Raw genomic sequence first — 24259 nt, 5'->3', positions numbered from 1 at the left:
CCCCATTTCTCCCCAACTCTTCCTCTCTCTCGGAGTGAACCCAAGGCAGGCGGCCTCCAATAAAGTGGTTGACGGCAGCCGTCCCCTCGCTCGTTACTGGGGCCGGTCGGCGGATCCAGAAGGGACAGAAAGCCTGTGTGTGTGTGTGTGTTGGGGGGGTGATCAGCCCTTCAACACCCCCTTTCTCCTCAGGGGGCTGTGGCCCGGGGTCCAAAAAGCCCCCCCACGTCCCCCCACACCGTGCCCCAGTTTTCACACGTGAGTAATTTATGCCTCTTTATTCCCAAGTGTTGCACCGTTTATAAAACCGGTCCAGGGGGATCGAACCTAGGGGAGCCTCCCCCTCGCCTGCCCCCGCAACTCCAGGGGGTGATGCTCCTGCCCCTTCCCCCTCCCCCCCAGCTCGGTCCTGCCCCTCCCCACCCCGGCCTCCTGGCGGCTGCCCCAGGGGCCGTGAGAAGGGGCCGCGAGGGAGACCCGACGGTGGTCCGGAGGCCGGGGGGCAGTTGTGCCCAGAAGCCTGAACCCCAGGTCCAGCCCAGGGGGCCCCTCGGCAGCCTCCCCCCCGGCCCCTAGCCCCCCTCTTCCTCCATCCTCCGCCCGCCCCCGTCCGACCCCGGGCCCGCTAGCCCCTTATGAGTACAGGCCTTCCCCCCCCTCCCCACCCTCTCCCCCGGCTATTTACAAATGTACACATCCCACCCCTCCCTCGGGACCCCCACCCTCTGGGCCAGGGAGGGAGAAGGGGGTGGGGAAGCGGGAGGGGCGGCAGGGGTCCTGGGAGGGGGGAGGTCGACGGGGACCCCTCGCCGGGAGTCCCCGGGTCCCCGAGGCCCACGGGGGTGGGCCCGGCTCGGCTCGGCCCCCGGCGCCGGGCCGGGCCGTCCTAGCAGGCGAAGTCCTGGAAGAGGGTCCCCGGGGGGCCGTGGTGGTGATTGGGGAGCAGGCCGCTGGCACCCCTGTCCGGGGGGCAACCCCGTCCTGGGCCCGGGCTCTGCGGGGAGGGGGCGACGGGGAGGGGTCGGGAGCGGCCAGGGCCTTCCTCGCCCTCCCGCCGCCCCCCGGACCCACCCTCATCCTCCTCCCTCCGCCATGACCGGAAGTGGGCCCGCTCACCTGCTCCTCGGGCTCTTGCGGGCCCAAGGTGGCGATGCCCCCTCTGGGGGTCCTCAGCGGGGGCTTGGGACGCCACCACAGCCGCTTCAGCCGGGCCCAGGCCACCTGGGGCAGGGGGCACGTCTGGCCCCTGACCTCCCCTGGCCCACGGGACTCCCGGAATCCCCTCCCCCGCCGCCCTCTGACCCAAGTCACGGCGCCAGGCTCCGGCGTCTTCCCGCCCCGCTCCCTCCTGGCCCGGCTTCTTCAGCATCCCCCACCTCCCCCCACAGTCTTCCTGGCTCCCACACTCTTCCCAGCACCAAGCACCCTCTCCCCCCGAAGTCATTCTGGCACCCAAACCCTCTCCCTCTCAGTCATCCATGCACCCCAAACCCCTCCCCCCAGAGTCATCCTGACACCCCATACCATCCCCCCCAGAGTCATCCTGGTGCCCCAAACCCCTCCCTGCCAGAGTCATCCTGGCACCCAAATCCCTCCCTGCCAGAGTCATCCTGGCACCCAAACCCCTCTCACGAGGGGCACCCTGGCACTCAAACCCTCTCCCCCTCGGTCATCCATGCACCCAAAACCCCTCCCCCCGGGGGTCATCCTGGCTCCCAAAACCCTTCCCCGCAGAGTCACCAAACCCTCCCCCACCCCATCATACCAAAACCCAAACTCTCTCCCCACCCGGCACCCAACTCTCCCCCGCCATCATTCCAGCACCCCCCCCCAAACACTTTCCTCCGCCTCTCCTTATGCCCCCTACCCCCGACCCCCCCCCAAAGAAACATCCTAGGCCACCTTGAGGCCTGCTGAGAAGGGTCGGTCCTTTCATCTTATTGAGGGACAATAATAATGTCAGTTCGGGTACTTGTTAAACGCTTCCTATATGCGCCAAGCACTCTTCTAAGCACTGGGGTAGATAGAATTTAGTCAGGTTAGACACAGTCCCTGGCCCACATGGAGCTCACACTCTCACAGACGAGGGAACTGAGGCACGGAGGAAGCAAAGTGAAGCGCTTACTATGTGCCGGGGACCGTACTAAGCACTGAGGTAGGGACAAGCTAACCAGTTTGGACACCGTCTCTGTCCCACACTGGGCTCACACTCTTAATCCCCATTTTTTTTTACAGGGGAGGTCACTAAGACCCAGAGAAGTGAAATGACTTGTCCAAGGTCACACGGCAGATATGTGGCGGAACAGGGATTAGAACCCGGGTCCTCCTGCCTCCCAGGCTCCCCGTCCGCTCCCGACCTGACCTCTCCCCCTTCCTTCTCTGTCCCCCTGCCCCTCTGTCCTTCCCACACCGCCCCGTCCCCGTGCCCCTCCGCCCCTTTGCCCGATTCTTGCCTCGTAGATGTAGTCCAGGATCTCCAGGAGCGTGAGGATGCTGGCCCCGATGAACAGTCCCATCTGCCCCCCAATGTCACCTGCGGGAATAAGGGGGGGAAGCTGCGCGTTAGGAAGGCCCAGAGCGGGCGAGGGAAGGCCCAAGGCTTTTGTGGGAGGGGGCGCGGTCAAGGCGGTGGAGGGCGGAGGGGCGGGGGTCTCACCCAGGAGAGCAGACAAGCTGTAGGCAGCTCTCTGCTCCAACACCTCCGAAGTCAGCGCCTCGAAAAATACGTCCAGGACCAGGAAGTTCTCCCTGTGAAAACGGGGCCAGACTCAAAGGGCGGCCTGGGGTCAAGGGGCATGGCTTGGCCGGTGCCCAGCTCCAGATCGGTGCCCAGGCTCAGTCCCCGGCCCAGCTCAGTGCCAGGTTCAGCCCCCAACCCGGGCCAGTGCCCCATGGCCGAGTCCCAGCCCTAGCCCATGGCCCAGTCCGGTGCCAGGTCCGTGCCGGGCTCAGTCCATGACCCAGCCCTGTGCCAGGCTCGGTCCCCGCCCCAGCTCAGTGCCAGGCTCAGTCCCCGCCCCAGCCCAGTGGCCAGTCTTAGTCCGAGTCCCAGCCCTAGCCCATGGCCCAGTCCAGTGCCAGGTCCGTGCCGGGCTCAGTCCACGGCCCAGCCCTGTGCCAGGCTCAGTCCCCGCCCCAGCCCAGTGCCCAGCCTTAGTCCGAATCCCAGTCCTAGCCCATGGCCCAGTCCAGTGCCAGGTCCATGCCGGGCTCAGTCCACGGCCCAGCCCTGGTACGTGATCTATAATGGTCCTTGTTAAGCACTTACTATGTGTCAAACGCCGTTCTAAGTGCTGGGGTAGATACAAGTTAATCAAGTTGGACACATGACCCAGCCCCATGCCAGCTCTGTGCCAGGCCCAGTCCATGGCCCAGTCCCTCCCAGCCCTAGTTCACGGCCCAAGCCCGTGCCAGCCTAGTCCCCAGCTCAGCCTGTTGCCCCAGCCTTAGTCCGTAGCTCAGCCCTAGTCCACAGCCCGGCCCCGTGCCGGGCTTATTCCGTGGCCCAGTCCTGTGCCCACCCTAATCCGCAGCCCAGCCCTGTGCCGGGCTCAGTCCTCGGCCCAAGCCCGTGCCAGTCATAGTCCAGGGCCCAACCGCATGCTTAGTCCACAGCCCAGGCCGGTGCCCGGCCTTAATCCGCAGAGTCCAGTCCCGGTCCCATGGCCCAGCCTGGTGCCGGTCTTGTGCCAGGCTCAGTCCACGGCCCAGAGAAGCGGCGTGGCTCAGTGGAAAGAACCCGGGCTTGGAAGTCAGAGGAACTGGGTTCTAATCCCGGCTGTGCCACTTGTCTGCTGGGGGACCTTGGGCAAGTCACTTCACGTTTCTGTGCCTCAGTGATCTCATCTGTAAAATGGGGATTAAGACTATGAGCCCCACGTGGGACAACCTGATGACCCTGTACCTACCTCCGCACTTAGAACAGTGCTTGGCACATAGCAAGTGCTTAACCAATACGATAATTATTATTATTAGCCCAGCCCTAGTCCATGATATATAACAGTATTCGTTCAGCGCTTCCTACGTGCCAAGCACTGTTCTAAACACTCGGGTAGATACAAGTTAATCAGGTTGATCACGGCCCAGCCCCGTGCCAGGCTCAGCCCACGGCCCAGCCTCGTGCCTAGTCTTTGTCTGTGGCCCGGGCCTAGTCCATAGCCCAGCTCGGTGCCAGCCCCGTGCCCACCCAGTGCCAGGCTCAGTCCACGGCCCAGCCCCTGCCAGCCTCGTCCACCACCCAGCCCCGGTCCATGGCCCAGCCCGGTGCCAGCCTCATGCCAGGCTCCGTCTCCAGTCCAGGACCGCACCAATCCTAGTTCCCGGCCCGGTCCGGTGCCAGGCTCAGTCCCCAGCCCAAGGTCGTCAGGTTGTCCCACGTGGGGGGCTCACAGTCTTAGTCCCCATTTTACAGATGAGGTAACCGAGGCCCATAAAAGAGGACCGCCTGTCTACTTGTTTGTTTTGTTGTCCGTCTTCCCCTTCTAGACCGTGAGCCCGTCGTTGGGCAGGGATGGTATCTATCTGTTGCCGAACTGGACTTCCCAACCGTTTAGTCCAAGGCTCTGCACACACTAAGCGCTCAATAAATACCATTGAATGAATGAATGAAGTGACTGGCCCAAAGTTACCCAGCTGACAAGGGGCAGAGCCGGGTTTCGAATCCACGATCTCTGACTCCCAAGCCTGGGCTCTTTCCACTCAGCCACGGATCCAGAGTGGCTCAGTGGAAAGAGCACGGGCTTGGGAGTCAGAGGTCATGGGTTCGAAACCCGGCTCTGCCCCCTGTCAGCTGGGTGACTGTGGGCAAGTCACTTCACTTCTCTGTGCCTCCGTTCCCTCATCTGTCAAATGGGGATAATAATAATAATAATAATGTTGGTATTTGTTAAGCGCTTACTATGTGCCGAGCACTGTTCTAAGCGCTGGGGTAGACACAGGGGAATCAGGTTGTCCCACGTGGGGCTCACAGTCTTAATCCCCATTTTACAGATGAGGGAACTGAGGCACCGAGAAGTTAAGTGACTTGATGAAGTCTGTGAGCCCTATGTGGGACAACCTGATGACCTTGTATCTCCCCCAGTGCTTAGAACAGTGCTTGGCACATAGTAAGCACTAACAAATACCAATATTTGAGAAGCAGCGTGGCTCAGCGGAAAGAGCACGGGCTTTGGAGTCAGAGGTCATGGGTTCGAATCCCGGCTCGGCCACTTGTCAGCTGTGTGACTTTGGGCGAGTCACTTCACTTCTCGGTGCCTCAGTTACCTCATCTGTAAAATGGGGATGAAGACCGTGAGCCCAACGTGGGACAACCTGATTCCCCTGTGTCTACCCCAGTGCTTAGAACAGTGCTTGGCACATAGTAAGCGCTTAACAAATACCAACATTATTATTATTATTATTATCCCTCCCTCCCACCCTGCTGGACCACCCATCTCCCTTCCCAGTGTCCCCCTCCCCTTCCCAAAACACCTCCACCTCCTCGCCCCTTCCCAGCCAGCCTGCACCCACCCCCTCCACCCAAGCCCCCACCCCACCCCTTCCCAGAGCCCCCCCTCCTCTTCCCGGTGCACCCCCATCCCCTCCCCCCTCCCCGGCGACCCGGCCGCCCCCTTCCTCCGGCCCCCAGCCCCCTCCCCACCCACCCCCCGACCCCGGGCTCACCTGATGTAGGTCTCGTTGCGGTTGTATTTCCGGGCCAGGTAGCGCGCGGAGCCTCGGTTGGGGATGCGAACCATGGAGATCTCCTTCCCGTAGCGGGTCAGGTTGCAGGGGGTGGGACAGGTGCAGCGACCCTCTGGGCTCCCCCCCGAGGGAGTCTACAACACACCGGGGCCTAGCTGAGCGGAGGCGGCGGGAAGCCGGGCCTCGGGGGGCCACCGGAGAGCGGGCGGCGGGACCAGAAGGGCAGAGCCCGCAGCCCGGGGAGACGGAGGCACAGCTGGAATTTGGGGGCCCTTTCCCGGGGGAGGCCTGGACCCCACCGTATCTTGAGAAAGAGGTCAGCCTTAATAATGAGGGTAGTTGTTAAGCACTTACTATGTGCCCGGCACTGTTCTAAGTGCTGGGGCTTCAAAGAGGAGCCCCCGCCCCCAGACGCGGGGTCTCCGGACAGGCCCCCGGGACCCCGCTGCACCCTAGAAAACAGGCTGGCTAACAGAGGAGCCCCCACCCCTATTCCCAGGGCCTCCGGACAAGCCCCCAGGACCCCACTATATCCTGGGAAACAGGCCAGCTTCTCTGTGCCTCAGTTACCTCATCTACAAAATGGGGATGAAGACTGTGAGTCCCCCATGGAACAACCGGATGACCTTGAGAAGCAGCGTGACTCAGTGGAAAGAGCTCGGGCTTGGGAGTCAGAGGTCATGAGTTTAAATCCCGGCTCTGCCACTGGTCAGCTGTGTGACTGCGGGCAAGTTCACTTCACTTCTCTGAGCCTCAGTGACCTCACCTGTAAAATGGGGATTAACTGTGAGCCTTACGTGGGACGACCTGATTACCCTGTATCTCCCCCAGCGCTTAGAACAGTGCTCTGCACATAGTAAGCGCTTAGCAAATACCAACATTATTATTGTAGCCACCCTCGGGTATAGAATGGTGCTTGGCACAGAGTAAGGGCTTAACAAATACCATCATCATTATTATTATCATTCTCAGAGGAGCCCCCCGCCCTGGGAATAGGGCCCTCAGGACCCCACTGCATCCTAGGAACCAGGCTGGCTTCTCAGGGGAGCCCCTGCCCCCCACCCCAGGGTCTTCAGACCAACCTCCAGGATCCCTGGAAAACCCTGGACAACAGACCAGCCTCTCAGAGGAGTCCCCGCCCCCAGCCCCGGGGTCTCCGGACAAGCCCCCAGGACCCCACTGCCTCCTGGCAAACAGGCTGGCTAACAGAAGAGCCCCCGCCCCTATTCCCAGGGCCTCCGGACAAGCCCCCAAGACCCCACTGCCTCCCAGGAACCAGGCTGGCTTCTCAGAGGAGCCCCTGCCCCCCACCCCAGGGTCTTCAGACGAACCCCCAGGATCCCAGTGCATCCTGGAAAACAGGCCAGCCGCTCAGAGGGGCCCCCGCCCCCAGCCCCGGGGTCTCCGGACAAGCCCCCAGGACCCCACTGTCTCCTGGCAAACAGGCTGGCTAACAGAAGAGCCCCCGCCCCTATTCCCAGGGCCTCCGGACAAGCCCCCCAAGACCCCACTGCCTCCTAGGAACCAGGCTGGCTTCTCAGAGGAGCCCCTGCCCCCCACCCCAGGGTCTTCAGAGGAACCCCCAGGATCCCAGTGCATCCTGGAAAACAGGCCAGCCGCTCAGAGGAGCCCCCGCCTCCCACCCCGGGGCACTGGGGACCACCAGCTCACCCCTCCACCTCGCCGTCAACGGATTTCACAGCAGCCACCACAAGAGAGCTTACCCTCCCGGAAGCGCCCGGGCCGGGTGGGGAGGGGAAGCGGGGAGCCGGAAAGGAGGGGGTCGGGGGGTGGCCAGGACGGAGGGGGCTCGGGGAAGGGGACCAGGAGGGGCACATACCCACGGTGTGATCGGCACACTCGATATAAATGTTGGGCGAGCAGATGGTCTCGTTGCCTGCCGAAGAGAGAGAGCCTTGGAGGGGGGCGGCCCGGAGGGCCCCACCTCTCCGGCCCCCCGGCAGCTTCTCCCGGGGGGTCCCGAGGCAGGGGCAGGGGGCCCGCCCGGCGCCCACCTGGCATGTGAACCATGCGGCAGTGACAACGCCGCAGCACGGCCTCCTTCTCGCAACGCAGCCGGCAGGCGGAGACGCTGTAGGCCGCGTAACCCTGCAGGCCCGGCTCCCCGGACCCCGGCTCCGTCCGGCAGTTACCCCACGGCTGCGGGAGGTAGGTCAGCTGCGGGGGGAGAGACGGAAGGTGTGAACCCCAGCCCGGACGGACGTGGGAGCCGCCCGCCCGGGGACCCGAGGGACGGGGAGCGGGGAGTGTTCTCCTGCTGGTGATGATGACGATGGTATTTGTTAAGCGCTTACTATGTGCCGAGCACTGTGCTAAGCCCGGAAGGGGGGCATTCGAGGTCATCAGGTTGAACCCCGTGGGGCTCACAATCTTCATCCCCATTTTAATAATAATGTTGGTATTCGTTAAGCGCTTACTATGTGCCGAGCACTGTTCTAAGCGCTGGGGTAATCGGGTTGTCCCACATGAGGCTCACAGTCTTTATCTCCATTTTCCAGATGAGGGAACTGAGGCCCAGAGAAGAGAAGTGACTCGCCCAAAGTCACACAGCTGACAAGCGGCGGAGCCGGGATTAGAACCCATGACCTCTGACTCCCAAGCCCGGGCTCTTGCCACTGAGCCACGCTGCTTCCCCAGATCCCACTCCTGGACTCCAGTGGACACGATAGTAATAACCGTGGTAATTAAGCGCTTACCATGTGCCAGGCACTCTACTAAGCGCTGAGGAGGATACAAAGCCAACGGGGTTGGCCCCGGTCCCTGTCCCACGTGGCGCTCACAGTCTCCATCTCCATTTTCCAGGTGGGCGAACTGAGGCCCAGAGAAGGGAAGTGACTTGCCCACGGTCACGCAGCAGACAAGTGGCAGAGCCGGGATTAGAACCCATGACCGTCTGACTCCCAGGCCTGTGGTCTACCCGCTACACGGGGGCGGGGGGAGGGAGAGGGAGAGGGAGCTGCCCACCCAGGGGCCCATGGAGCAGAGGGAGGGCGAGGAGGGGGCGAGGGAGACGGGGAACGTTCTCCCAATCCCACCCCCGACTCCAGTGGACACCACGTTCCCTGCCCTCCCTCCTCCCTCGCCATGCGGAAGCACGCTGCAGCGTCGCTCGGTGGCAAGAGCCCGGGCTTGGGAGTCAGAGGTCATGGGTTCTAATCCCGGCTCCGCCCTTGTCTGCTGTGTGACTCTGGGCGAGTCACTTCACTTCTCTGGGCCTCCGTTCCCTCATCTGGAAAATGGGGATGAAGACCGGGAGCCCCACGTGGGACAACCTGATGACCTAGTATCCCCCCCAGCGCTTAGAACAGTGCTCTGCACGTAGTAAGCACTGAACAAATACCAACATTATTATTATTATTCTCTGGGCCTCACTTCCCTCATCTGGAAAATGGGCATGAAGAATGTGAGCCCCACATGGGACAACCTGATTCTATCTACCCAGAACAGTGCAAGGCACATAGTAAGCGCTTAACAAATACCATCATCATCATCAGTATTATGATTATAACCCAGACGTCGATGGATGGAATAATAATGCTGGTATTTGTTAAGCGCTTACTATGTGCCGAGCACTGTTCGAAGCGCTGGGGTAGACACAGGGGAATCAGGATGTCCCCCGTGGGGCTCCCAGTCTTCATCCCCATTTTACAGATGAGGTAACTGAGGCACAGAGAAGTTAAGTGACTCGCCCACGGTCACCCAGCTGACAAGTGGCAGAGCCGGGATTTGAACTCATGACCTCTGACTCCAAAGCCCGTGCTCTTTCCACTGAGCCACGCTGCTTCTCCCATCCTCCGTTAGCTGTGCCATCTCGTCTATCTCACCGCCGACCTCTCACCCGCGTCCCGCCTCTGGCCCGGAAGGCCCTCCGTCCTCACATCCCACAGACGACGACTCTCCCCTCCTTCCAAGCCCTACTGCAGCGTGGCGCAGTGGAAAGAGCACGGGCTTTGGAGTCAGGGCTCATGAGTTCGAATCCCAGCTCTGCCACTTGTCAGCTGTGTGACTGTGGGCGAGTCACTTAACTTCTCTGTGCCTCAGTTCCCTCATCTGTAAAATGGGGATTAAGACTGTGAGCCCCACGTGGGACAACCTGATTCCCCTATGTCTATCCCAGCGCTTAGAACAGTGCTCTGCACATAGTAAGCGCTTAAGAAATACCAACATTATTACTGAAGGCCCACCTCCTCCCGGAAGCCTTCCCTGACCGCGCCCTCCTTTTCTCTCCTCCCGCTCCCTTCCGCGTCGCCCCGGCTCGCCCCCTTTCTTCATCCCCCCTCCCAGCCCCGCACCCCTTCCGTCCGTATCCATCAATCGATTGATTTCTAGTCCTGCCTGTCTCTCCCTCTAGTCTGTCAGCTCGCCGAAGGCCCGGATTGTGTCTGATGTCCCGTGTTCTCTCCCAAGCGCTCAGTCCAGTGTTCTGCACGCGGTAAGCGCTCGATAAATCGGCTCGCCCGCCGGACTGTCCCGTGGCGTGGCCGGACCCGTCGAGCGGAGCTTACCCGCTGCTCCTGGCAGGACACGAAGGTCTGGAAGCCGGGGGACACCCCGAAGCCGAGCTGGTGAATGTAGGGGGGCTCTTCCTGGCTGTGAATCTGCACCCGGATCCCGGCCTCGAACGACGTCTCGTCTGCGGGAGGGGAGCGGGGGGGACACGGGGCGTTCCAGGGAACGGGGAGCGGGGAGGGGGTGACCGCCGGACCGGGGGTCGCCTCCGATCGACGGCTCTCGGCGGCCTCCCCGGGAGCCCTCGGGCCTAGTCGTGGGTTCGACCAGAACGGTGGCTTCGCTCCGGCCGCCGGAAACGTCGGGTAAGGGGACTAAGGATGATAATAACTGTGGAATTTGTTAAGCGCTTACTACGTGCCAGGCGCTGCACTCGGGGCTGGGGCGGACAGCAGCGAACCGGATTGGGGACGGTCCCCGTCCCCCGTGGGGCTCACAGGCTTCATCCCCATTTTCCAGAGGAGGGAACTGAGGCCCAGGGAAGTGAAGCGATTTGCCCAGGGTCACACGGAGACACGTGGCCGAGCCGGCATTAGAACCCAGGTCTTTCTCAGGATAATAATAATCATCGTATAATAAGTATGGTATTTGTTAAGCGCTTACTATGTTCCAGGCTCTGTACTAAGCCCTGGAGTAATAATAATAATAATAATAATGTTATTATTTGTTAAGCGCTTCCTAGGTGCCGAGCACTGTTCTAGATACAAGGCGATTGGATTGGGCACATCCCTGTCCCCCGTGGGGCTCACAGGCTTCATCCCCATTTTCCAGAGGAGGGAACTGAGGCCAAGGGAAGCGATTTGCCCAGGGTCACACGGCAGCCACGTGGCTGAGCCGGCATTAGAACCCAGGTCCTTCTCATGATAATAATAATGATAATAATCATATAATAATAATAATAAGCATGGTATTTGTTAAGCGCTTACTACGTGCCAGGCTCTGTATTAAGCCCTGGAGTAATAATAATAATAATAATGATAATGTCCCGTCTCTGCCACTTGTCAGCTGTGTGACTGTGGGCAAGTCACTTAACTTCTCTGTGCCTCAGTGACCTCATCTGCAAAATGGAGATGAAGAGCGTGAGCCTCACGTGGGACCACCTGTTGACCCTGTATCTCCCCCAGCGCTTAGGACAGTGCTCGGCACCTAGTAAGCGCTTAACAAATACGAACATTATTATTATTTGTTAAGCGCTTCCTAGGTGCCGAGCACTGTTCTAGATACAAGGCGATTGGATTGGGCACATCCCTGTCCCCCGTGGGGCTCCCAGGCTTCACCCCCATTTTCCAGAGGAGGGAACCGAGGCCCAGAGAAGCGACCCGTCCAGGGTCACCCGGCAGACGAGTGGCGGAGCGGGAACGAGAACCCGGGCCCTCCTGAATCCCGGGCCCGGGCTCTGCCCACCGGACCCCGCTGCGTCAGGGCGCCGGTGAAGGACCCGCAGGCCGGGGCCCCGGGGGGGAGGACGCGGCCCAGGAGCCTCCCGACAAGGAAGGGTCGAAGGGAGACCACCAGGGTCCCGCGGACGCTCCGCTTCCCGGCCGCCCCCTTACTGGTCTCTCTCCAGATGGGGAGATACTCCTCCTGTTGGACGTCCAGCATGATCTCCAGGCCGCTGCCCATCCCTCCGGCCCGGCCGGGCCGCAGCCTGTGAGGGCCGGCGTTGAAGGTGTAGCACTTCCCGTAGCGCGTGTACACCTGGGGGAAGACACGCGGGGCCGAGAGGAGCCCGGGGTGACTCTCCGTCCGGCCCTCCCGCAGTCTTTCGTTCGTTCAGGGGTATTTATTGAGCGGTCACTGTGCGCAGAGCACCGGAGTGAGCACTTGGGAGAGCTCCCCTCCTCCAGGAGGCCTTCCCAGGCTGAGCCCTCCCTTCCCCTCCCTCTGCTCTTCCCCCTTCCCTCCCCACGGCACTGGTCTATATTTGTATATATTAATTATTACTCTATTTTATTAATGATCTGTCGATATCTACGATTCTATTTATCTACTCTGATGGTATCGATGCCTGCCTGCTTGTTTTGTTCTGTTGTCTCTCTCCCCCCTTCTAATAATAATAATGTTGGTATTTGTTAAGCGCTCACTATGTGCAGAGCACTGTTCTAAGCGCTGGGGGAGATACAGGGTCATCGGGTTGTCCCACGTAGGGCTCCCAGTCTTCATCCCCATTGGACAGATGAGGTCACTGAGGCCCAGAGAAGTGAAGCGACTCGCCCCCAGTCACCCAGCTGACAAGGCGCAGGCCGGGATTCGAACCCATGACCTCTGACTCCCAAGCCCGGGCTCTTTCCATTGAGTCACGAAGCTTCTAGACAGTGAGCCCGTCGCTGGGCAGGGCTGGTCTCTATTTGTTGCCCAGTCGAGAAGCAGCGTGGCTCAGTGGAAAGAGCCCGGGCTTGGGAGTCAGAGGTCGTGGGTTCGAATCCCGGCTCTGCCACGGGTCAGCTGTATGACTGTGGGCGAGTCACTTCACTTCTCTGGGCCTCAGTTCCCTCATCTGTAAAATGGGGAGGAAGACCGGGAGCCTCACGGGGGACAACCCGATGACCCTGTATCTCCCCCAGCGCTTAGAACAGTGCTCCGCACATAGTAAGCGCTTAACAAATACCAACATTATTACTTGTCCATTCTAAGCGCTTAGTCCAGTGCTCTGCACAGAGTAAGCGCTCAATAAATACGAATGAATGAATACAGCAATAAACAGTCACATTCCCGGCCCGCAATGCGCTTACAACCCCCCTTGCCAGAGCGTAAGCTCCTTGAGGCAGGGATTGTGTCTCCTAACTCCACTGGACTCTCCCTAGTGCTTAGAACAGTGCACCGCACACAGTAGACTCGAAGCTCCTTGAGGCGGGGATCGGGTCTACTAATAATTATAATAATTATGGCATTTTTTTAAGTACTTACTATACGCCAGGCACTGTACGTAGCGCCGGGGCGGATGCGAGCAAATCAGGTCGGACCCGGCCCCTGTCCCACCTGGGGCTCACCATCTCCATCCCCATTTTCCAGAGGAGGGAACTGAGGCCCAGAGAAGTGAAGTGACTGGCCCAAGGTCACACAGCAGACAAGTGGCGGAGGCGGGATTGATAATAAATAAATAATAATGCTGATAGGTGTTAAGCGCTTACACTGTGCGGAGCACTGTTCTAAGCGCTGGGGGAGATGTAGGGTGATCAGGTTGTCCCACGTGAGGCTCACAGTCTTAATCCCCATTTTACAGAGGAGGTCACTGAGGCGCAGAGAAGTGAAGTGACTTGCCCTCGGTCCCCCAGCTGACAAGTGGCAGAGCTGGGATTCGAACCCATGACCTCTGACTCCCAAGCCCGGGCTCTTTCCACTGAGCCACGCTGCTTCCCAACCTGGGTCCTTCTGACTCCCAGGCCCATGCCCAACACCGTGATGCTTCTTATAACTATCCTTCCCAGCGCTTAGAACAGTGCACTGCACATAGTAAGCGCTTAACAAATGCCATCATCATCATCATCATCAACTAACTCTACTGGACTCTCCCAAGCGCTTAGTACAGTTACTTGCACACAGTAAATTAAATTTCTTGAGGGCGGGGATTGGATACAAGCAAATACAAGCAATACACCGCACTCTGTGCGGTGGGACAACCTGATGGACCCTGTATCTCCCCCAGCGCTTAGAACGGTGCTCCGCACAGAGTAAGCGCTCAATAAATACCATCGAATGGACTAATGAATGAACGAGAAGGGGTGGAAAATGTTGGTATTCGTTAAGCGCTTACTATGTGCCGAGCACCGTTCTAAGCGCTGGGGGAGATCCGGGGTCATCGGGTCGTCCCCGTGAGGCTCCCGGTCTTCATCCCCATTGGACAGATGAGGGAACTGAGGCCCAGAGAAGTTGAAGTGACTCGCCCACAGTCACCCCAGCTGACAAGGGGTAGAGGCGGGGATTCGAACCCATGACCTCCGAACTCCAAAACCCGGTCTCTTTCCACTGAGCCATGCTGGTGGGAAAGGGGAGGACGGGCGAGGGGCGGGCGCTCGCGAGGACGCGGCGGGATGTCCGGGGGAGGGTGGTCCTCCCCTCCCGGCACCCCCGGGAAGGCCGCCGGGCTTCGTTACTCTGGAAACGCCCCCCCAACCCCGCCGGGTCTGGGGGTCCCGCCAGCTCCTAAGTGGCGGAGTCCTGGAGGCGGCACGGCCCGGCAGCCTCCGCCACGGAGACGGCACGGCCACTGGGCCCCGGGGGATGCTCAGAAGGCTCGGCGGCGGCAGAGGAAGAGCGGGGTTGGGGGGCAGTGGGGGAAGCGGCGGGGAAAGGTGGGGGGACCGAGCCGGGGGAAGGAACCCAGTAGGCCCGGGCCCTCCCAGGCCCTGGAGGGTACCGGGCCCCGGATCGGGGGGTTCGGCCTCGTACTTGGCGCTCCGGAATACCGGGGGGGCAGGCCGGGGGCGGGTGGTGGACCCCCCCCACCCGGGGAAAGAAATCCAGGCAGGGCGGGCCCTGCCGGCCCCGAGGGAAGACGGCGCGGTGACCGGGCCCCGGGTGCGGGCCGTCTGTGGGCTCCTTCCTTCCTTCCTCCTTCCCCCGGGAAGAGCCGGGGGAGGGCCGGGGGGACCCCCCCCCCCCGGGGAAGAAATCCGAGAAGCAGCGTGGCTCGGTGGAAAGAGGCCCGGGGCTCGGGAGTCAGAGTTTCATGCGGTCCGAAATCCCGGCTCTGCCACTTGGCAGCTGTGGGACCGTGGGCGAGTCGCTTCGCTTCTCTGGGCCTCCGTGACCTCTCTGGAAAATGGGGGATTTAACTGGGAGCCTCACGTGGGACGACGTGATGACCCTGGATCTCCCCAGCGCTTGGAACAGCGCTCTGCACATAGTAAGCGCTTAACAAATACCAGCATTATTATTAAATCCAGCAGGGGAGGGCCGGCCCGAGACGGTGTCGGGGTAGGTGGGAGAGGGGTCAGAGGCGCGGGGTCAGAGGGCGCGGGGTCAGAGCCGCTCAGCGGTTCCACTGGCGTCTCTAGCCCCCTCGGGCGGGGGGCCTCTCTCCCCCGCCCCCCTTGGCCACCCATACTGACCCTTCCCCTCCCCCACCCCTGGGAGGGGATTTAATGGAAGACAAACACTTGGCTCCCTCCCAGCCCCACAGCACTTCAGTCCACATCTGGTCATTTAATAATAATAATAATGATAAGGGTATTTCTTAAGCGCTTAAAGCACTGTTCTAAAGCATTCATTCATTCAACAGTATTTAACTGGAGCGCTTACTATGTGCAGAGCACCGGACTAAAGCGCTTGGAATGGACAATTCGCAACAGATAGAGACGTCCCTGCTCGTTGTCGGGCTCACAGTCTGGGGTCGATACCACGGTAATGAGGTTGTCCCACCTGAGGTGCCCAGTCTTCATCCCCCTTTTACAGACGACCTTGTATCCCCCCCTCCCAGCGCTTAGAACAGTGTTTGGCACATAGTGAGCGCTTAAAAATGCCTCATTATTACAGAGGAGGTACCTGAGGCCCAGAGAAGTGAAGCGACTGGCCCAAAGTCGCCCAGCTGAAAAGCGGCGGAGCCGGGATTAGAACCCACGACCTCTGACTCCCAAGCCCGGGCTCTTTCTGCTAAGCCACATTTATTCATATTAACGTCTGCCTTCCCCTCTAGACTGTAAGTTCTTTGGGAGCAGGGAATGCGATTCCTTTTTGTTCTATTGTCCTCTCCCAAGCGCTTAGTGCAGTGCTCTGCACACAATAAACGCTCAGTAGACTAAGCCTCCCTTCTGCGTCGCCCTGACTCGTCTCCCCTCTATTCATCCCCCCTCCCCCGGCCCTCGACTCCGCTTGACGTCCATATCTGTCCTTTATTTATTTAGATTGACATTCATTTCAACTTCCAAGCGCTTAGGACAGTGCCTGCACATAGTAAGCGCTCAATAAATACTGTTGAATGAATTAACATCTGTTCTCCATCCAGACTGTCAGCTTATCGTGGGCAAGGGCATGTGTAAGTGTGAATGTGAAGGGAAGCAGCGGGGCTCAGTGGAAAGAGGCCGGGCTTGGAGTCAGAGGTCGTGGGTTTCTAATCCCGCCTCCGCCCCTTGTCAGCTGTGTGACCTTGGCTCGAGCCACCTCACTTCTCTGGGCCTCAGTGACCTCATCTGGAAAATGGGGATGAAGACTGGGAGCCCCACGTGGGACAACCTGATGACCTTATATCTCCCCCAGCGCTTATTACAGTGCTTGGCACATAGTAAGCGCTTAACAAATGCCATTATTATTATTAGTTGAAAGAGCCCGGGCTTGGGAGTCAGAGGATGTGGGTTCTAATCCTGGCTCCGCCCCTTGTCTGCTTCACTTCTCTGGGCCTCAGTGACCTCATCTGTAAAATGGGGATTAAAAGTGTGAGCCCCAGGCGGGACAACTTGATTACCCTCTATCTACCCGACTCTACCGCTTATCAGCTGGATGACTCCGGGCAAGTGACTTCATGTCTCTGGGCCTCAGTGACCTCATCTGGAAAATGGGGATGAAGACTGTCAGCCCGAAAGAGGCCGGGCCTGGGAGTCAGAGGTTATGGGTTCTAATCCCGGCTCCGCCCCTTATCTGCTTCACTTCTCTGGGCCTCAGTGACTTCATCTGGAAAATGGGATTCAAACCGTGAGCCCACCTGGGATATCCTGATCAGCTTGTATCCCCCTAGCGCTTAGAACAGTGCTTGGCACATAGTAAGTGCTTAACAAATACCTCCATTATTATTATTATTATTATTACATGGGACAACCTGATGATCTTGTATCTACCCCAGTGCTTAGAACAATGGTCGGCACATAGTAAGCGCCCAACAGATACCATCATTATTATTATAATTATTACCCCAGCGCCTAGAACAGCGCTTGGCACATAGTAAGCGCTTAACAAATACCAACATCATGATTATTCTCATCATCATGTGTCAGCTATAGTGTTCTATCGTCCTCTCCCAAGCGCTTAGTACTGTGCTCTGCACACAATAAGCGCTCAATAAATACGTTCGACTGAATGATTGAATCAGTTCAATGAATTGTTCTTTTCCAAGGGCTTAGTACAGCGCTCTGCCCACGGTAAGCGCTCAACAGTGGAAAGAGCCCGGTCTTAGGAGTCAGAGGTCATGGGTTCTAATCCTGTCTCTGCCACCCGTCAGCTGGGTGACTTTGGCCAAGTCACTTGACTTCTCGGTGCCTCAGTGACCTCATCTGGAAAACGGCGATGAAGACCGGGAACCTCACGTGGGACAACCTGATCACCTCGCATCTCCCCCAGCGCTTCGAACAGGGCTCGGCACGTAGTAAGCGCTTAACCAATACCAACATTATTATTATTATTATTAATAAATATGATTAAATGAATGAATGAACGACTGAATCAATACAATCTTAGAGAAAGCAGTGTGGCTCAGTGGAAAGAGCCCGGGCTTGGGAGTCAGAGGTCATGGGTTCGAAACCCGGCCCTGCACTTGCCATCTGTGTGACTGTGGGCAAGTCACTTCACTTCTCTGGGCCTCATTGACCTCATCTGTAAAAAGGGGGATGAAGACTGGGAGCCTCACGAGGACAACCTGATGACCCCATATCTACCCCAGGGGCTTAGAACGGTGCTCTGCACATAGTAAGCGCTTAACAAATACCAACATTATTTATTTATTATTTATTTACACACAAACGAGTGTCAGCCCGACTCCAGTATCCCAGGGAACCGTTCCCGGCCCGTCTCTTCCCGGAGCCCAGCTCCTCGAGACCCCTGCCGCGATCAATCACCCCGGACCCGGTTCTCTCTGTCCCCGTGGGGTCCGTCGGCGGGGCTCCGGGGCCCGGAATGCGGCCCCCTCCTCCGCCGTCCTCCCTCCCTCTCTCCTCCCCCCCAACCCCCCCAGTCCGGGGACCCACCGGGCTCCCGGGCAATTAGCGGGGGCCTCGGTGGGAGTTGGGCGGCCTGGGCGTCGGGAGATAAGAGGCAGAGGCAGCAGGCGGGCAGAGCGGCGAGGCTAATACCGTAGCTAATCTGACCACTGGACTTCATTATCACCGCCCGGGCCCGCCGGGCCACGCCGGGGCCGTTCAGCTTTGGCGAGGGATTAACCTCCTCCTCCGCCCACCCTCTGATCCCTTTATTAAAAAAGCCCGACTCCTCCATGGGGCCTACCCTGACTAAGCCCTCGTTTCCTCTTCTCCCGCTCCCTTCTGCGTCGTCCTTGAGCTTGGATTTGCTCCCTTTCATAATAATAATATTGGCATTTGTTAAGCGCTTACTATGTGCAGAGCACTGTTCTAAGCGCTGGGCTAGATACAGGGTCATCGGGCTGTCCCACGTGGGGCTCACGGTCTTCATCCCCATTTTACAGATGAGGTAACCGAGGCCCAGAGAAGTGAAGTGACTTGCCCACAGTCACCCAGCTGACAAGTGGCAGAGGCGGGATTCGAACCCATGACCTCTGACTCCAAAGCCCGGGCTCTTTCCACTGAGCCGCGCTGCTTCTCTTAATAAAAATAATATTGGTATTTGTTAAGCTCTTACTATGCACAGAGCACCGTTCTGCGCACTGGGGTAAATACGGGGTCATCAGGTGTTCCCACTTGAGGCTCTCAGTTAATCCCCCATTTTCCAGATGAAGGAAATGAGGCACAGAGAAGTGAAGGGACTTGCCCACAGTCACACAGCTGACAGGTGGCGGAGCCGGGATTAGAACCCATGGCCTCTGACTCCTAAACCCGGGCTCTTTCCACTGAGCCACGCTGCTTCCTCCCTCCCTCAGCCCCCCGGCACTCACCCACATATTCGTAATGTATTGCTTCTCATTCGTTCATTCATTCAGCGGGATTTACCGGGCGCTCACTGTGTGCAGAGCACTGGACTAAGCGCTTGGAATGGACAGTTGGGCAACAGGTGGAGACAATCCCTGCCCAACGTCCGGCTCACGGTCTAGAAGGGGGCGACGGACGGCAGGACGAAACAAGTAGTCAGGCATCGACCCCATCAAAATAAATAGGTATCTACACATCATGAATTAAAAAAATAGAGTAATAATCGTAATTATTGAGTACTTACTGTGTGCAGAGCACTGTACTAAGCGCTTGCACTGTACTGCGTAAATGTCTCTCTCCCCCTCTACACTGTCAGCTCGTTGTGGGCAAGGAACATATAGGCCGATTCTGTTGTAATAATAATAATAATGACGGTGATTGTTAAGTGCCGGGCACTGTACTAAGCGCTGGGGTGGATATGAGCAAATCGGATTGGACACAGTCCCCGTCCCACGTGGGGCTCATAGACGTTGGGACTTGGGACCAGGGCGTCGGGACTGGGTGTGGGGACTTGATGGTGTGGGCCGGGTGTGTGGGTCGGGTGTGGGGGGCCTGGTGTGGTGGTTTTGCGTTACGGCCGGGTGTGTGGGCCAGGTGTGTGTTGGAGCTGTGTGGGTGTGTGGGCCTGGTATTAGGGCTGTGTGCGTGTGCGTGGGTGTGTGGGGGGGGCCGGGTTGTGTGTGTCTGTGAACTAGGTGTGTGGGCCCCATGTCACGGCAGGGCTTGGGGGCCGGGTGTGTTGGGTCTGGTATGCGGGCTCGGTTGTGTGAAGCAGCGTGGCTCAGTGGAAAGAGCCCGGGCTTGGGAGTCAGAGGTCATGGGTTCGAATCCCTGCTCGGCCACTGGTCAGCTGGGTGACCTTGGGCAAGTCGCTTCACTTCTCTGGGCCTCAGTGACCTCATCTGGAAAACGGGGATGAAGACTGGGAGCCCTACGGGGGACAACCTGATCACCTTGTATCCCCCCCCACAGCGCTTAGAACAGTGCTTTGCACATAGTAAGCGCTTAACAAACAAATTCCATCATTATTATGGCCGCTGGCTCCGTGACTGACGGCCCACGGATGTCGCCGGGGGAGCAAGGGAGACGCCTCCGGGGAGCCAAGGGCGGCTTCTCGGTTCCTCACCCTCCTCTTCCTTCCCCTCCCCTTGGGCCCTGGGAACGGGAAGAAAGGAGTGAACGGGACACTAATAATGATGATGATGGTATTTGTTAAACGCTCACTACGTGAAAAGCACTGTTCTACGCGCGGGGATAGATACTAATCAGGTTGTCCCCCGTGGGGGCTTCCAGTCTTCATCCCCATTTTCCAGATGAGGTCACTGAGGCCCAGAGAAGTGAAGCGACTCTCCCGGGTTCACACCGCAGACGAGTGGCGGAGCCGGGATTAGAACCCATGTCTTCCGGGCTCCCGGCCCTGCGCTCTAGCCACTACGCCACGCGGGCCCGTCCCTAGCCCCCCGGCACCTTTTGCTCAAAGTCCCACCACCCCCCTAAAAATCAATCAGTGGGATTTATCGAGCGCTCAGTGTGTGCAGAGCATTGGACTAAGCGCTTGTGAGAGTAGAATAGAACAGATTTGGTAGACGCCACTTCCCCAAGGCCACCGAGGGGAGCGCTTTCTGCCTCAAATACTGTGGGGCTCCCTATCCCAGCCCCGTGCCCCACCCCCCACATCCGCCTTCCTCCCGCTCCTCTCTCGCACACTCCGGGGCCTGACATTCATCCACCCACCGGTCTGTCTGTCCATCTGTCCATCCATCCTTCCACCCCCTCATCCATCCATCCGTCCATCCATCCGTCCATCCGTCCGTCCGTCCATCCGCCCATCCATTCCCCTCACTCCCCTACCCACATCCGTCCTCTCCCCCCCCATACTCCGACCCACCCATCCATCCTTCCACTTATCTATCCATCCTTCCAACCATCCACCCACCCCCTCATCCATCCATCCATCAGTCCGTCCATCCCCTCACTCCCCTACCCACATCCGTCCCCTTCCCCCCCGCACTCCCATCCATCCAGCCACCCTTCCATCCTTCCGCCCATCTATCCATCCTTCCATCCATCCATCCACCCCCTCATCCATCCATCCATCCATCAGTCTGTCCATCCGTCCATCCATGCCCCATCCATCCACCCACCCATCCATCCATCCGTGCATCGTCTCACTCCCCTACCCACATCCGTCCCCTCACCCCCACACTCCCATCCATCCACCCACCCAACTATCCATCCTTCCATCCATCCACCCACTCATCCATCCATCAGTCTGTCCATCCGTCCACCCATGCCCCATCCATCCATCCATCCATCCATCCATCCATCCATCCATCCATCCATCCATCCATCCCCTCATTCCCCTACCAAATCCGTCCCCTCCCCCCCGCACTCCCATCCATCCATCCGTCCATCTCCCCCCACCACCCATCAATTCGCCCATCCACCCATCAATCCATCCACTCTCCCACCCCTCACCCACTTACCCATCCAACCGCTCCCCCATCTCTCCGCCAACCCATCCACCCATCTGTCAGAATGTCACGGGTTCCAATCCCGACTCTGCTGTGTGACCTGGGGCGGCGGGTCCCTCCACTTCTGCGTCCCGGGTTGTCTCTGTCTGTTGCCGAATTGGACTCTCCAAGCCCTTAGTCCAGTGCTCTGCTCACAGAGTAAGCGCTCAAGAAATACCGTCGAACGAACGAATCCTCGGCACACGGTAAGCGCTCAAGAAATACCATTGAATAAACGAATCCATAAAATGGGGACTGAGACCGTGAGGCCCCCCCCGGGACAGGGGTCCAACCTGATCTGCTTGGGTCCACCCCCAGTGCCTGGCACATAGTAAGCGCTTAACAGATATCTCGATAATTATTATTGCTATCCACCCATCCGACCGACCAGCCACCCTTCTACCTACCCACCCCTCCATCCGCCCACCTCCCTGACCCCCCGTTGACGCCCTCTGTCCCCCACTCCCCGCCTCCCTCTCCTCTCTCGGCCTGGCTCATTTGCATTCCCCCGGCTCCCGGCTCCTCCACAAAGTGACCTCCGCCGGCACACGGCAGCGCCAGAGATCTCCTGCGCGACATCACAGGGACGACGACGGCGGCCCACTTGGGGGAGGGCAGGGAAGGACCGGCGAACGACGCGGGGGCCGAAGGGGGTAGGCGAGGTTGGGTGGGATGGCGATGGGGAGGACGTCCACCCACCCAGGCTCCCCTCCGCCAGGCCTCGCGTGGGGTAGCCTGACCTCAGACCCCGCCCGGCCGGCCTGGGGCTGGGGGACTGAGCCGGGGGGGAGGAGGGGGCAGAGAGTGGAAGGGGTAGGGGGTGAGACGAGGGGCCCATCCATCTCCCACCCAACCCAAGGCCTCGCCCGCCCAGGGGGTCCGGTCCGGTCCTCCCGGACTCTGCGTCCGAAGACGAGTGTGTCTTTCTGGGGCGGGGGGAAGGGGGACGCGGGTTCTTCCCGGCCCGGCTCTGCCGCCCCCCTCGCCTCCCCTGCTTGGTATTTACACCTTTCCCACATTTGTGAGCTATTATCCGTCCACGCGCTTAGTCACCGCCGAGCCAAGTGCCGTGGATTAGCTCTTTTAATCTTTCCTCCTAAATCAATCCTCCATTTCCCCTTAATCATAGCCGTGGCTCTTGCCTGAACTCGTAGAGCCGAGCTCGGTCCCTCTGGGGCTCGGCCCGGGGCCTGTTGAGATCCCAGGGCCGAGGCGGGGCGCTCCCCACGCCGTCCTAAACACTGCGGGTGGGGGAGCCGGGGTGAGGTGGGGAGGCCCCTCGATCCGAGCCCGTCGTTGGGCCGGGATGGTCTCTCTCTCTGTTGCCGAATTGTCCGTTCCAAGCGCTCAGTCCAGTGCTCTGCACGTAGTAGGCGCTCAATAAATACTACTGAATGAATGAATGAATGAATGAATGAGAGCTCCCCGCCTGCTGTGGGCAGGGACCGTGTAAGAATAATAATGATCATAATGACGGTATCCGTTAGGCGCTTACTACGTGCCAGGAGCTGTACTCGGCGCTGGGGTGGAGACAAGCAAATCGGGTTGGACACAGTCCCTGTCCCATGTGGGGCTCACAGTCTCAATCCCCCTCTTCCGGTGAGGTAAACTGAGGCCCAGACGAGTGAAGTGACTTGTCCAAGGTCGCACAGCAGACAAGTGACGGAGCCGGGATTAGAACCCAGGAGGTTCTGACCCCCGGGCCCGGGCTCTACCCACTAAGCCAGGTGGCTTCTGTGTCTGTTTGTCGTTCTATCGTCCTCTCCCCAGCACTTAATACAGTGCTCTGCACACAGTAAGCGCTCAATAAATACGCCTGACGGACTGACTTCCGGGGACCTGGGTCTTTTTTTTAATTTTTAGTGGTATTTGTTAAGCCCTTACTATGTGCCAGACACTGGGGTAGAGTCAGAGTAATCAGATTGGATATGGTCCCTGTCCCCCGAGGGGCTTCCGGTCTTCATCCCCATTTCTCAGATGAGGGAACTGAGGCCCAGAGAAGTGAAGTGACTTGCCCGTAGTCGCCCAGCTGACAAGTGTGCTCACTTAGCTCACTTAGAGAAGCGGCATGGCTCAGTGAAAAGAGCCCGGGCTGGGGAGTCAGAGGTCATGGGTTCGAATTCCAGCTCTGCCACTTGTCAGCTGGGTGACTGTGGGCGAGTCACCTCACTTCTCTGGGCCTCAGTTACCTCGTCTGCAAAATGGGGATGAAGACTGGGAGCCTCACGTGGGACAAGCTGATGACCCTGTATCTCCCCCAGCGCTTAGAACAGTGCTCTGTACACAGTAAGCGCTTAACAAATACCCACATCATTATTATTAAGTGGCGGAGCCGGCATTAGAACCCATGACCTTTGACTCCCCAGCCCGGGCTCTTTCCACTGAGCCACGCTGTCCATTAATCTTGATGATGTTCTCTTGTTTTGTTATGTTTTGTTATGTTCTGTCTGGCTTTGTCATTTGTCTCCCCCGTTTAGACTGTGAGCTCATCACTGGGCAGGGATGGTCTCTCTCTGTTGCCGAATTGTCCATTCCAAGCGCTTAGTCCAGTGCTCTGCACATAGTAAGCGCTTAATAAATACTATCGAATGGCTGAATGAACAAATACTTCAGTTATCGGGAGGTTAGCGAGGGCAGTCCCGGGCTCACCATCCCCCTCTCCGGCGCTCTCCTCAGACCTCTCGCTTCCCGGCAGGGGCTCGTGGTCCTCAGCCGGCCCCACCTGAC

At 59.0% G+C, this 24259-nt stretch overlaps 1 protein-coding gene across 1 annotated transcript in view; it reads right to left on the bottom strand.

Moving 5' to 3' along the window:
- Positions 1 to 743: 743 nt before the first annotated feature.
- LOC103166806 (acid-sensing ion channel 4-like) overlaps positions 744 to 24259 on the bottom strand; it is a 25183-nt gene continuing 1667 nt past the window's right edge. Inside the window, exons 2-10 of the mRNA XM_029063190.2 lie at positions 11766 to 11987; positions 10209 to 10336; positions 7698 to 7860; positions 7527 to 7579; positions 5662 to 5816; positions 2657 to 2748; positions 2454 to 2533; positions 1117 to 1221; positions 744 to 994 (exon numbers count right to left, since the gene is read on the bottom strand). Coding sequence (XP_028919023.1) covers positions 887 to 994; positions 1117 to 1221; positions 2454 to 2533; positions 2657 to 2748; positions 5662 to 5816; positions 7527 to 7579; positions 7698 to 7860; positions 10209 to 10336; positions 11766 to 11987 — 1106 coding nt within the window. The 3' untranslated portion in view covers positions 744 to 886. The remainder of the gene's footprint in view (positions 995 to 1116; positions 1222 to 2453; positions 2534 to 2656; positions 2749 to 5661; positions 5817 to 7526; positions 7580 to 7697; positions 7861 to 10208; positions 10337 to 11765; positions 11988 to 24259) is intronic.

The sequence above is a fragment of the Ornithorhynchus anatinus genome, chromosome 1 (assembly GCF_004115215.2).
Source record: "Ornithorhynchus anatinus isolate Pmale09 chromosome 1, mOrnAna1.pri.v4, whole genome shotgun sequence".
Classification (NCBI taxonomy): domain Eukaryota; kingdom Metazoa; phylum Chordata; class Mammalia; order Monotremata; family Ornithorhynchidae; genus Ornithorhynchus; species Ornithorhynchus anatinus.
The sequence above is the reverse complement of the archived record's forward strand: the minus strand, read 5'-3'. Positions and strand labels throughout refer to the sequence as shown.